The sequence below is a fragment of the Ochotona princeps genome, chromosome 2 (assembly GCF_030435755.1).
Source record: "Ochotona princeps isolate mOchPri1 chromosome 2, mOchPri1.hap1, whole genome shotgun sequence".
NCBI lineage: Eukaryota > Metazoa > Chordata > Mammalia > Lagomorpha > Ochotonidae > Ochotona > Ochotona princeps.
Genome location: NC_080833.1, coordinates 29,853,234 through 29,865,932, shown reverse-complemented (window position 1 = coordinate 29,865,932; position 12,699 = coordinate 29,853,234). Strand labels below are relative to the sequence as shown.

General features: G+C 40.8%; 1 protein-coding gene across 9 annotated transcripts in view; it reads right to left on the bottom strand.

The window, feature by feature from the left end:
* The window catches only part of MACF1 (microtubule actin crosslinking factor 1), a 388,597-nt gene that overhangs the window by 118,307 nt on the left and 257,591 nt on the right, over positions 1–12,699 (bottom strand). For 6 of the 9 annotated variants that reach the window (XM_058679238.1, XM_058679268.1, XM_058679263.1 and 3 more), the window contains 7 exons: positions 11,435–11,668; positions 8,949–9,098; positions 7,912–8,145; positions 5,982–6,206; positions 2,424–2,942; positions 1,320–1,496; positions 945–1,068 (listed from right to left, as the gene is read on the bottom strand). In XM_058679238.1, the coding sequence (XP_058535221.1) occupies positions 945–1,068; positions 1,320–1,496; positions 2,424–2,942; positions 5,982–6,206; positions 7,912–8,145; positions 8,949–9,098; positions 11,435–11,668 (1,663 nt within the window). The remainder of the gene's footprint in view (positions 1–944; positions 1,069–1,319; positions 1,497–2,423; positions 2,943–5,981; positions 6,207–7,911; positions 8,146–8,948; positions 9,099–11,434; positions 11,669–12,699) is intronic. The other 3 variants (XM_058679296.1, XM_058679275.1, XM_058679284.1) reach the window with 1 other exon arrangement.

Genomic DNA, 12,699 nt, shown 5'->3' with positions numbered 1-12,699 from the left:
TGAAAACTACAAATTATATTATTTATAGTGCACAATTTTATCTCTTGAAATCAATACACATATACACACATATACATATTCACACAGTTAAGCAATGACTAAATTAAGGCACTTAAAACATTCATTACTTCCCATAATTATTACATTTCTTGTGATGAAAAGATTCTCATAGTAATTTCAAGTATAGAATATATTGTTAACCACAGTCACCAAGATGTATTACTCTTGGCTACTTCTTTAAGGATGAGTAAGATCTTGGGCCCAGTGCGATAGCGTGGTGGTTAAAGTCTTTGCCTTGCATGCCTGGGATCTCATATGGGCGCTAGTTCTAATCCTGGCAGCCCCGCTTCCCATCCAGCTCCCTGCTTGTGGCCTGGAAAAGCAATCGAAGACAGCCCAAAGCTTTGGGACCCTGCACCCGTGTGGGAGACCCAGAAAAAACTCCTGGCTTAGGATCGTCTCAGCTCCAGCTGTTGCGGCTGCTTGGGGAGTGAATCATGGGATGGAAGATCTTCCTCTCTGTCTTTCCACCTCTCTGTATATCTGACTTTCCAATAAAAATAAATATATATATAAATAAAAGGATGAGTAAGATTTCCATTACACATGGTAAACACTCCATAAATGTGAGCAGTTAAGCAATAGAAAAGACTTTAGGAGTAACATAATGTAGAAATGACTGGTTTACTTCAGAAATGGAGGAAGTAGAGTGCAGTTAGAAGGCAGATGCCTGTGGAGAAGGGGCTGGAGCCAGACAGGGACAGTCCTTCACGTGGTGCAAGAATGGATTTCATCAGAGAAGGAGCTCTATGAGTTACTCATATCTGTCCTCAGCCCCTGCCCTACCATCGCAGACACTTAGGCAGCATAATGTGATACAGTGCAACATAAAGGCACACACTCGGAGCGGAGGGAGCAGCCCCACCGCTACTACCGCTTTATACCTGTTGTTTCTTGAACATGTTTGTGGTCTGGGGCTGGCTCCCCTTCAATTTCCATGAGGTCACGAGCTATTTTTTGGAGCTTTTCTACAGGTACTTGATGCTCAGCCAGTTCCTCTTGTAACTGCTGCTTTTCCATAAAAAAGGACAAAAGAAAACCATCTGAGAAGATAATCAAAGCTGATTCTAGAAACTCAAATTTACCAAGCAGTTTTACAGAAAAATTTCTCAATTTATCCACTGCTACAGAGAATAAGATAAAGTATTTAGGAATCAGATCTTGTCCATGACATCCCAGGCACTGCCTTTAATCCATGAAAGCTTTTGCTTTTCTTTGGGGAACTCCAAGCCATACAACACACCTGTGCCCAGGCTTACCTTTGTTGTTGCAAGCTGCTGTTGCAGGATTGCAGGGTCAGAGGAAACAGTATCTGAGAGCAGCTTCTCCACGTTGGCCTCACAGGTCTGCATCCAGGCCTGCAGGCTGTCAGCACTGTTTTGGAACTGCTGGGACTGGCCTAGCAGCATGTTCAGGTGAGCGCCCAACCGTGTGCACTGCCACAGAAAGACAGGAAGGCAAAGCTAAGCAATACCAGGCCAAAGAAAACTTCCTAAGCACAGCCTAAAGGAAGACAGGCACTTTATTAGGGAGAGTTTATGGGGACTTTCAGTAAGGGTGCATTAAGGACTGTGGATGCTAGATTCATAGCAATCATCTAAGTGGGGTCATCACTGCTTCACGCTATTCATCTCAACCATGTTATAAACCCAGGAATATTTAATAAGTTACATGAAAAGCCACCAATGAAATACACATCAGTGGATGTCATTTAGCCCAGCTGTTAGGCCACAGGTCGGGACACCCACATCTCATGGGGGTGCTTTGGTCTGAGTCCGAGCTCTGCTCCTGCTCTTTATGATCCTATCAGTATGCACCTTGAAAGGCAATATGCATTCCCTGTTCCTGGCCTTAGCCCTAAGGTCTACAGTTCTTATGAATATCTGGAGAGTGAACCAGTAGATGGAAGTGCTCTCAAAAAATAAATAAATAAAAGTAAATAAAAATAAGTTATACCAGGTTGTGGCCAAAGATGCAGACAAAAAAGTACAAAAAGTGTTGTACTAGCAGAAAACATAAGAGGTAGCAACTGCCTGGATTCTAAGCTTTAAGACAAAGAGGGAGTTCTTTGCATGAATTTACCTTAGATGTTCTATACAAACTTTCCCCTGTGTTGTGTCTCCTGGGAACCCATGATACTGGTCAGGACACAGTAAGATGGATATTTATATCTTCAGCACTATTGTAACACACTCCCAACACTACTATAATCAGTCTTTAGTCTATGGGCCTATACAGTTAGTGATTTTTTGCAGTTCAAAGAAACCCTCTGTTCTGAAGGTCTGATTCTGTGCCCCAAACCACCAGCAACTGTATCAGGCTCTGCATCAGTTTCGGCTGAGGCTGCAGAACTGCCCCCTTACCTTTGAATGAAGAGCAGTGTATCTTCCTGTTGCATCCTTCAGCTTCTCCTTCACTAAGTTTCTAGTTGCAGATGGTTCTTTGCCTTCCTCCAAGTTATTTTCTGTATCCAAGACTTTCTGTCCAGAGATGGTCACAAATCGCAAGTCTCCTTTGTGAGAAATGACATCCTCTGAGAAGCTGCCCTGCCTCTTCAGTAGCAAGTGGAGGGCTTCAGGGTCACTGCCTCCTTTGTGCATGTTCTCCAGTTCTTTCTCAGAACGCTCCAGCCAGCTTTCAAATTCTTTATGATCTTGCAGAAACTTCTGTAACTCATCCCGGAGTGTCTGCACTTGCTTCAGTTCTGCCTCTGATTGGGCCAAAGAAGCTGCATATTGTTCCTTAAGCTCTCCCAGCTTTTCCTGCAGTGCCTGCCGATCTTTGGGTTCAAGATTATGACCGTGCTGGTCCAGGAAGGCCTGAGCTGACTGGGTGGCCAGAATGAAATTTTGCTGCTGGGACAGCAATTCTTGGTGACAGGCCTGGCAAATAATTCCCCGCAAAATAAGGACAATTAGTAAGGAAACTAAATAATTTGGTTATGTATCCAACTAGAGGTACAAAAAATAATCTGTTTCTACTACAACAGGTCCTCATAGGTAGACAAGACAGTGCCCATTTAAGCACAAGACAAATGAACACCACAAATACACCCCAATTCAGGTCATATGGGTAATTAAGGGTCAGAACCATGACAAGAACCTGATTCTCTTTAGTAAATGAACCCAAGCTGAAGAGGATGTGCAGATGGCCAACTAACAGAAATCAACATTAATGGAAGACAAGAATAGCTAGATGAGTATACATATGACAACGTAAAAACTGCAAATAAAGAGCTGTGAATAAGTCATGGATATGTTCATGAAGACTTATCCCTATTAGGAAAGAGCTCGCAAAATTCATTAACTAGAAATTAAACTGCGCATAAGAAGTTCATTCATAATATTTACTGTTTTGGTATGTCATATCTCAATGCTCATATGTAAATCCTTTTCTCTGTTCCAGTGGAAGGCACATTCTCTGGAGAGAGCTGTGGAGTTTTCTTTTGTTTTGAAACATGAGTCTAGGGTTGGAGGATGCAGATAGGTCATTGTTCCTGACCATCTATTCTCTTTATGCAAGTACCTGGACTTACAGCTTATTTTTCTTCAGAATATAGTATGGGGGCTCAGCATCGTAGCCTAGTGGCTAAAGTCCTTGCCTTGCACATGCCAGAATTCCACAGGGGTGCCAGTTCTAATCCCAGCAACCCCGCTTCCCATCCAGCTCCCTGCTTGTGGCCTGGGAAAGCAGTCAAGGACAGCCCAGACTCTTGGGACCCTGCACCCTCATGAGAGACCCGGAAGAGGCTTCTGGCTCAGCTCTGGCCATTGTGGCCGCTTGGGAAGTGAATCATTGGACAGAAGATCTTCCTTTCTGTCTCTCTTCCTCTCTCTATATCTGATTTTTGAATAAAAATAAATACATCTTTTTAAAAAAAGAATATAGTCTTCCCACACCTTCTTCGACATACTTAAACCTGGAAGTATTTTGTAAAATAAGCACATAGGTTTATGTGATGCTTTGGAGTAATTTAACAGTGACTTAGGACAAGTTTATACCAGATTATTTTTTATATAACCATTACATTAAGTTACAAAAAAAAAAAAAGAATATAGTTCGGTTTCAGCCTGTGTCAACCACAACCAAATCCAGGATAGGAGAAAGACTACTGTTTTGTCTATTTAGCACCTGGATTCCCCAGTCTTATCCTTGTGCCCATCCACTTAGCAGGGCACGGCAGTTTCTGCCTTGGGATGGAGCTGCTGCTTGACTGGGCTGATGGGCCAGCAAGCGATGCCAAGTGGTGCCAGGAGGTAACTGTTGACAAGAGACTCTTCCCTCTCTGCTTTTCTAAGACTGCCAGGGATTTGGGAGGACATACTACAACAGATCTTCCAAGTGCAGAGGCAGTACGCAAGAGGCAGAAATCCTATTAATACAAATACAGTAATAGTAAACGCAGGCTATTTAAAGTACTTCAGCTAATCTGAATTTTCTTTGCTACAAAGGTTATACTCACTAAAATATTTATAATTTATCTATCCTATTGGTTCACTGGTTTACTTCCAATTTTTAACATGTGGCAGATATTCAGTATTAGCAGGGTGAATGAACAAATGAGTAGAAATAAATGATGAATGAGAAACGAAATGGTTCCTACTCTCAAATTTAATACATAGAAAGGAACACAGAATGAGAAATGCCATACATTAGGAAAATTATAAGAGGAATCTATGCAAGAAATACAAATGCTTAACCCGGGGAGTGAGGAAGAAGGAAGTGAAACATAAGCTGGACCTGAAGGATGAATGCAAATGAAGGAAGAGCTGGACCTCTCGAATTTTCTCCTTTGGAGAGTCAGGCGAGGTTCCAACAGCACACAAAGCCCAGAGGTGAGTGAGAGCACAGTACAATGAACAGGCTAAAAGGGATCAATAGGGCTGAAATGTGAAGGGAAGAATGACTAAAGGATAAAGAAAGTTGAGGGCTCGGCAGTGTGGCCTGGTGTCTAAGGTCCTCGCCTTGATCCCATATGGCCGCTGGTTCTAATCCCGGCAGCTCCACTTCCTCTCTATCTCTCCTCCTCTCAGTATATCTGACTTTGTAATAAAAATAAAATAAATCTTTAAAAAAAAAAAAAAAGAAAGTTGAGAGATAGGGTCAAAGGGTGACAGCAGACATAACGGGGAGTGGGGTACAGACCATAAACTGCTACATTTTTGACTCAGTTCTGAAGATGACAGGGAACCATTGAAAGGGCTATGCAGGGATATAGCATTTAAGAAAGATTAGTTCAAAAAAAAAAAAGAAAGAAAGATTAGTTAGTAGTACAGGAAATTAATTGGATTGTAAAAACCAAGAGGCAAGGAAAAGGGCTACAATAATATAAGTGAAAACTGGTGGCAGTTTAATAAATGTTTGCTTTATTTATTTAAAAAAAAAAAGAAAAAAAAAAAAGAAAACTGGTGGCAGTCTAAGTTATAATAATGTTTTAATGGAGATGAAGAAATGTGGATGACTCTGAATGAGATACCAGATCACAGGATTTAATGAATGATTCAACATGGGAGAGTGAGGGAAAAAACTCAATCTAGGACAAAGTCTGTTCAAGCAATTAAGTGGGAATACAGTAAGAATCATCTGATTGGATATGGGTATTACAGGAAACAAAATCAGGTTGAGTTACTTGTGGTTACAAGTGGCAATGAGCACATATATTCATACACTGGTTTGTAGCTCAGGACAGGTATTAAGGTTGGAAAGCAATATGTGCACGGAATCAACTAGTGTAATTGGCAAAGCATGATCAGGCAGGGTAGTGCTATGGAAACCAAGTGAGATAGTGTTTCGTGGGGAATAAGCTATAAAAAAGATACAAACTGAGAAGCGTTCACTGGACTAAGGCCCCAGAAGGTTGCAGGAGCTGGCCAAAGCAGAAGAGGTTTTACAGAATAGTGAGGACAAGCTGGCATTCTCACCTTCATCTTTTCACATTGTTTGTCTAGGTTCTCTGGGGCAAAGCTTTCTCCCATGTGACCGTCAGTGGTATCTGGGACTCCTTTCTCCAGACCAGCACCTGAGAGCTGCTCCATTCTTGGAGGATTGGTCTGCAGTTGTCCACATGATGAGCCCACTGAAGTCACCCAGTCCAAGAGAGCATCAATCTTGCTCCTGTTCTCTGCCAGGTCTTTTGCTGCTTTACTCTGAAAGTGAAGGGGATAGTCTAACGAGAAGATCATAGATACTCCCACTCCCCTAGATTATAGGAGGCTATACCAAAAGGAGGGAGGATTTTACACTAAAGAAAAAAGAGAAGCTCTAAGGTTATAAACAGTTTTTTGCATATACAAGAAAGTCAGTATTCTAAAATATATTGAAAATAATTATTTAAAAATAATCTCCAGATTCAATAAAGAAAGGATTGAAGAAGACTTTAAGACATCATTTAATGCTGCTATTCCAATAAGGCTTAAAAAATCCTTTCTCATGAGAAACAAGTTTATGGACTATGTGTTCTATTTGAGTGATACATAATGGGAGAAATTTGCTTTCTTTTTAGGGAAGAGCTGCCAGATAACCAAATGTGACTATACCATGCCTGCCTCTTCTAACCCAGTGTAACACTGCCATGCTATGCATGCACGAATGTTGAAATTTATCTTTTGAGGCCAGCAATGTGCTACTGCAGGTTAAGCTACTGCCTGAGACACTGGCATCTCATGTGAGTGCTAAGTGGAGTTCCAACTACTCTACTTTCATTCTGTCTGCCTGCCAGCATGCCTGAGAGCTAAATGAAAGGTGACTTAAGTGGCTTGGGCCCCTGCCACCCACCTGAGGAACATGGATTGTGTTCTAGGCTCCTGATTGTGGCCCGACTCCATCACAGCCTTTGCAGCCATTTTAGGAGTGAACCAGCAAATGGAATATCTCTTTGTCCCTTCCTTGCTGTTACTCTTTCAAATAAATGTGTACACACACACACACACACACACACACACACTTTTAAAAGAATTCAGTAACTTTCAGTAACTTATTTATCTTTTTTTTCTCTACCTTATTCACGGATGTCAGGGCCTAAGGCTAAATGAAGGACTAGAATTCAATTTGCCAGTGCTCAGTGGGGTACAGAAAACCATTTAAGATGGTCTCTTCTTCGTTTTATCCCACTGTCATCATTCTCAACAAAACTACAGAGGCAGCTTGTGGATAGTTCGTGATCCACTAGGAATCCACAGGCATTTCCCCCTTATACTATTGTATCGTCAGACCACATACATGTTAGAAACACACCATTCACTTTTTCTTCCTTCCTAAGTTCTTTCTGACCTTTATAAATTAGAATACCGAGTACACAGCCAGCATGCATGCAGTGTGCACTTACTACCCTCCTGATTTGAAATTCTCTTGGATGTTTCTTATAAAAACAAACATACACACTGGGGCTGGTGCAGCAGTGTAGCATACTAATCTTCCACTTGGGGCACTGGCATCCCATATGGATGCCTCAACAGTTCAAGTTCTAGCTGCTCCACTTCCAATCAAGCTCCCAGCTTATGGAATTGGGAGTTTATGTAAGGCAGCAGAGAATGGTCTAAAGCCTTGGGCTCCTGCACCCATGTGGAAGACCTGAAGAAGCTCCTGGCTCCTGGCTTCAGACTGGCTCAGCACTGGCCATTTTAACAATATGGTGAGTAAACCAGCACATGGAAGATCTCTTTTTCTCTGTCTCTCTCTCTGTCTCTCTCTCTCTCTAACTTTCACTTTGAGGAAAATTAAACAAATCTTTAAAAACAAACAAACTCCAGTTCCCGAAGAAGGCCTTATTGGTGGCTCCATGTTCTCACAAGGCATCTTCCCTTCATTAAGTACCAGGATCGTCTATGGGAAGATACCAAGCTGTCTGGTTACCTTTTCAGTCTCCTGTTGTAAGGCTGAGGACACTGCTTCCTCCAGCTCCTTCTGGGCCACTCGTGTCTGTGCCTGGAGAGCCTCATATTGCTCCTTCGCCCGATCAAGTTTTTCCCGAAGAGCTGTCAATTCCTGGGGGCTCAGTTTGGTGTGGTTCTCTTCCAGAAACCCTTCGACGTCTTTGACAACAGTAGCAAATGAGGTAGCATGATTCTGAATGTCATCCTGTAAATCCTGAATGCACAAAAGTGGGGGTGGTAGAGCCTTTAACTGTAGTATTCCTAGGTTCTCCAACAGTGCAAAGACAGGATGGCTTAAATGACATAGTTTATTTAAAGTTAAAGCCCAAACTAATGCAAAGGAATTTTAAAATACTTAATTCTCAGGCAAATATTGAGTGTAGGCAAAAAAGATTGCCCACAATAAGTACAACAGAGATTATCACTTTACCATAAAGTTTCCTCAAAGAGGGCATTGTTTCTACCAAGAAAAGTTGACAACATGACTAGCAGAACTGAGGCCTGTTCCTTCTCTGTATTCTCTTGGTAGTAACTCATTTTCCTTATTACAGGCGATAAAACCCAAGATGACTAGGGGTTCAGCTGATCTTTCCAACTTCAACTTTCACTAATTTTCCATTTGTTCTCTGTGATGCATTTAAATGAGCTTTCGTTCAGTTCTTGGAAATGCTACGCTCAATCCATTCCTTCTCCTCCCTTCATGCATCAACACCTACGTACCTTTCATTTTCATTCTAAGGGATACTACTCCAACAAAGTAGACCAGGGCAGTCTCCCTGGAAAATGTTCTCATGTAACTTTTCCTTTATGGGCATAACAGTTAATAATCATTACATTTCACTTTTATGATAACCTGTGTAATATGTTTCACCCAACTGACTGTGAGCTTCTTGAGGGTGAGGAATAATGTCTATTTATCACTGTTGCTAGCATGAAGCAATGCACCTGGCACATACTCAGTCTTCATAAGGTGTTGAAGGATTTGGAAAAAAAAAAAAACAACTAACTCACACTGACCTTCAAATCACTTTTGTTCTTCTGCAAGGCAGAGAGGTCCTGTTGGGTGCCTCTGCCCTGCTGGCCCGCTAGTGTTTTTTCTGCCTGTCCAATCCATCTACAAAGATCCTCCAGTTTCTCATGACAAGTGTTCTGTTGTTTGTGCAGAGTCTAATTAAAATGCAAAGGGGATTAAGAGATGATTAATAATTCTCACCTTCAAATACAAAATAGCTTCCTGCAATACAAATTAGGAAGGTTATAGCTCAAGGAAGGAAGATGAGAATAGCAAAAGGCATTGAATTCATATTCCCAAAACTCTCCTTATTTAGGCAGTCCATTGACCAAGGTTCATGCCTGGCATAATTCTCTGAATATAGTTTTTAGTTTGCTGTTATTATCTTTGAAAATGGAGAATAAAGAGCCGAGATGCTTGATAAAGGTGATGGTAATAAATTAGTGCTCTAGTTCCTCCAGTAAAACCAGAGAACTTACTACCTATTAAGTCAAAGTAGAGCTGGAGTGGAAGAAAAAAACCCAAAGACTTGGATAATTCATAAAGCAAACTACACTTGTGAATGATTGAGTTGATTTTATAAATCAAATGCCTCCCAATTACAGAGACTTACTAAATAGAATGATTACATTCTAGCTATGAGGGCACTTAATTTGTTTTTTTTCAGAAGGAAACCACCATGAACGGCAAAGCAAGGCCCAAGAGGAGTGAGGGAATATGTTTCTCCGCCTGATCCTTTCTCTACATCTCATCGCAGTTGCATGACACTGAAACACTTGACTGAGCAATTGAGCATGATGTGTTCTCCTGATCATCCTTCTAAAACCATTTTCCACCAGTGTCTACCTTCTGACAGTGTTCTAGTCACCTGCACTTACAAACAGGTGCCCACATTGGCCCTCTCTCCCCTCTTTAGGACAAATAGAAGGGCTCTGGAAGAGAACTCCTAAGAGCTCTTCAGCTGTAAACAGGATCTTCATGGGTTAGGATGGGTGCAGACTGAATCTGAAAAAAGCAAAGCAAACAAGTTAACACAGAGACACACACATGCATTCAAGGCAAATATAGAAAGAAGCAGAGCATTTCTGACAATAACAAGGTTAATAAACATTGTGAAATTAATTATGTGCTCAGAGAAAATGCTCACATGCAGCTCTATCACTTGCCACAGCTCAGGGGCATACTTGGATTTGGGCTGGGTTTGGAGGTGGCTTAGTGCTAAGCTACTTCATTAATTATGACATCACACTATATAAATACTTATGGTAGGGCATGGCAAATCTTCAGACTTGGAAGATAACCTGAAATGCTTCTTATTATTTTATTTCAATATCAATATAGTTGAAAGAATTAAGCACTAGTGGGGAACACTGATACTAACTGGATTTAGGAAGGACTCAAAAGTTCAATTATATCTTGTAAAATATTTAATAAAGGAGTACCATTCTAATAACATACTGCTGTATGCCAAATTATCACTCAAACACAAGAAATGGCATAGATATCATTCTAGGCATTCTAAGATAATGCTAATATTAATAAAAATTAGATTGAGATTTATAAGAAAGAATTATAATGGATGTTGGTACAATGGTTAGATTGTTTTTTTAATGTATTACCCCTGCTTCTACACACTATTTGTCAAGATTTTATACTATTATATAAAGAAAGGTGCCAATAAATAATACTGATAATTTAAGAGGTACTAGAAAATTACTATGATTCTGAAAAAAAAATTGTCAGCTGTTTGAATACTGTCAAAACTCTTTTGATAGCCCCAGAATAAAAACTGATTATAGACCATTCCTTGAGACATCGGAATAGTGCTCAACAGAATCCTGAGGGCAGAGGGCATTTGGCACAGCAGCTGACGCCACTTAGGGTGTCACCTTCCCACATCAGAATGCCTGGGTACAAGCCCTGCCCCTCTTTCCAGTTTCCTGATCACGGAAGACAGCAAGTGATGGCTTCTGTAGTGTGGTTCCTGCCACCCGTGGGGACTGGGTTCTCAGTTCTTGGCTTCAGTCTGCTCTAGCTCAGCTGTTGCAGGCATTTGGGGAGTGAGCCAGAGGGTGAAAAATCTCTATCTCTATCTCTCTGACTTTCAAATAGATAAAATCGAGGAGAGAGAGGGGAAGGGAAAAAAAGAATATTGAAGGAAAAAGTAAAAGGAAGAAAGAGCTAGGTACATGATTTTAATTTGAAAGTCAGAGACAATGAAGGTAGCCTCACTAGAAAGAAAACACTTGCACATGCAATCACATGTGAACATACATGTTCTCTCACACACACACAGAACCAGAAACATGGCAAGAAAAATAGCCAAACAGCTGTCTCCTGGTCTAGAACCAAACTGGCCTAAATGACATGAAATTTCAAAATTGGTAAACCCAGGCTCCCAGAATCATGAAATAGGGAATCTGGTCAGAAAATCCAAAGGCAGAGGACATCCCAAAAGATAAACTGAGCCCAGTTGTTGGTTCAGTCTGACCTTAACCTGGGCTTCCTGCTCGAGTTGCTGAAGCGATCCCTGCAAGGCGTCCGTCTGAGCTGTAGTCCGTTGCGCCAGGTCCTGGAAGGACCTCTGCAGTTCACTGAGAAGCCGCAGCATCTGTCGGTTCTGCTGAGGGGACAAGTCCCGGGCATGCTCCGAGATAAAAAGCTGAGTGTCAAAAGCAAGAGCATCCAGCTGGGATTTCCTTTCAGCTGTGAGTTGTTTTAAATCCTAAGACAAGTAGGGAAATGAAAAAGAGATGAAATTTCCCTTTCTATATGCATGAAAAAGTTGTTGGTTCTAATCAAACAACTAACTGAATCAGACAGGCCAATTCCCTCACTTTTAAAATTGGACTGACAGGACCAAACTGGATTGGGTGTCTAACTTTTGTCTCCGTAAATGCCTCTTAAATTATATTTCTTTTACTGGACCTGGATTTCCAAATATAGTAAACTTTAAATTCTTTCATTCTTTCTTTCTTTCTTTCTTTCTTTCTTCCTTCCTTCCTTCCTTCCTTCCTTCCTTCCTTCCTTCCTTCCTTCCTTTCTTGTCAGGTAGCTTATGCTTCACATCTGCTACCTTGTTTTAAATTATTTATGTTAACAGAATTATACTATATATGGCTAATCCAAAAATTATCTATGATTTAAAAGAATTTTTTGCAAAGTATAAATTTCTGGTCTGAGATTTTTATTTGTACGATTTTATTTTCCTTAGTTTAGATATCCACTTATATTTGTCTACCAGTGAGTTGCTGAAGAAAGGAGAAGACACCTCTGGTTCTGTCTTTCCAAAGTGCATAAGAAGAGAGTAGATCTGAGATGATTGGCAGAGCATTGTGCATATAATAACTGATGCGATTTTAAGTATAACAACAAATAAGAATAATGTTGGGCAGAAAAAACTCTCATACGCACAGTCTAATAAACAGAATCAATTAACTTGGAGCATAACAAGAAGAAAAGTATCTCTTGGATTGGAGGGTCAGCAAACTATGGCTCCCTGGCCAAATTTGGCCTGCAACTCGCTTTTGTGAGTCATTTTATTGTAAACACATCACAAACAAAAGTTTATGCACTGTCTATGCTTTAATGCTTCAAAGAGAGAGTGAAGTGATTTCAGCAGAAATGGGTTATTTGCATATGGTCCTGAAAACCCCCAACACTTACTATCTGGTCTTTTCAAAAAAGATTTGTCAACTCATGTGCTAATTTCTGACCAAAAATTTTCCCCAAATTTTTAAGAGCTATGAGTAGAAT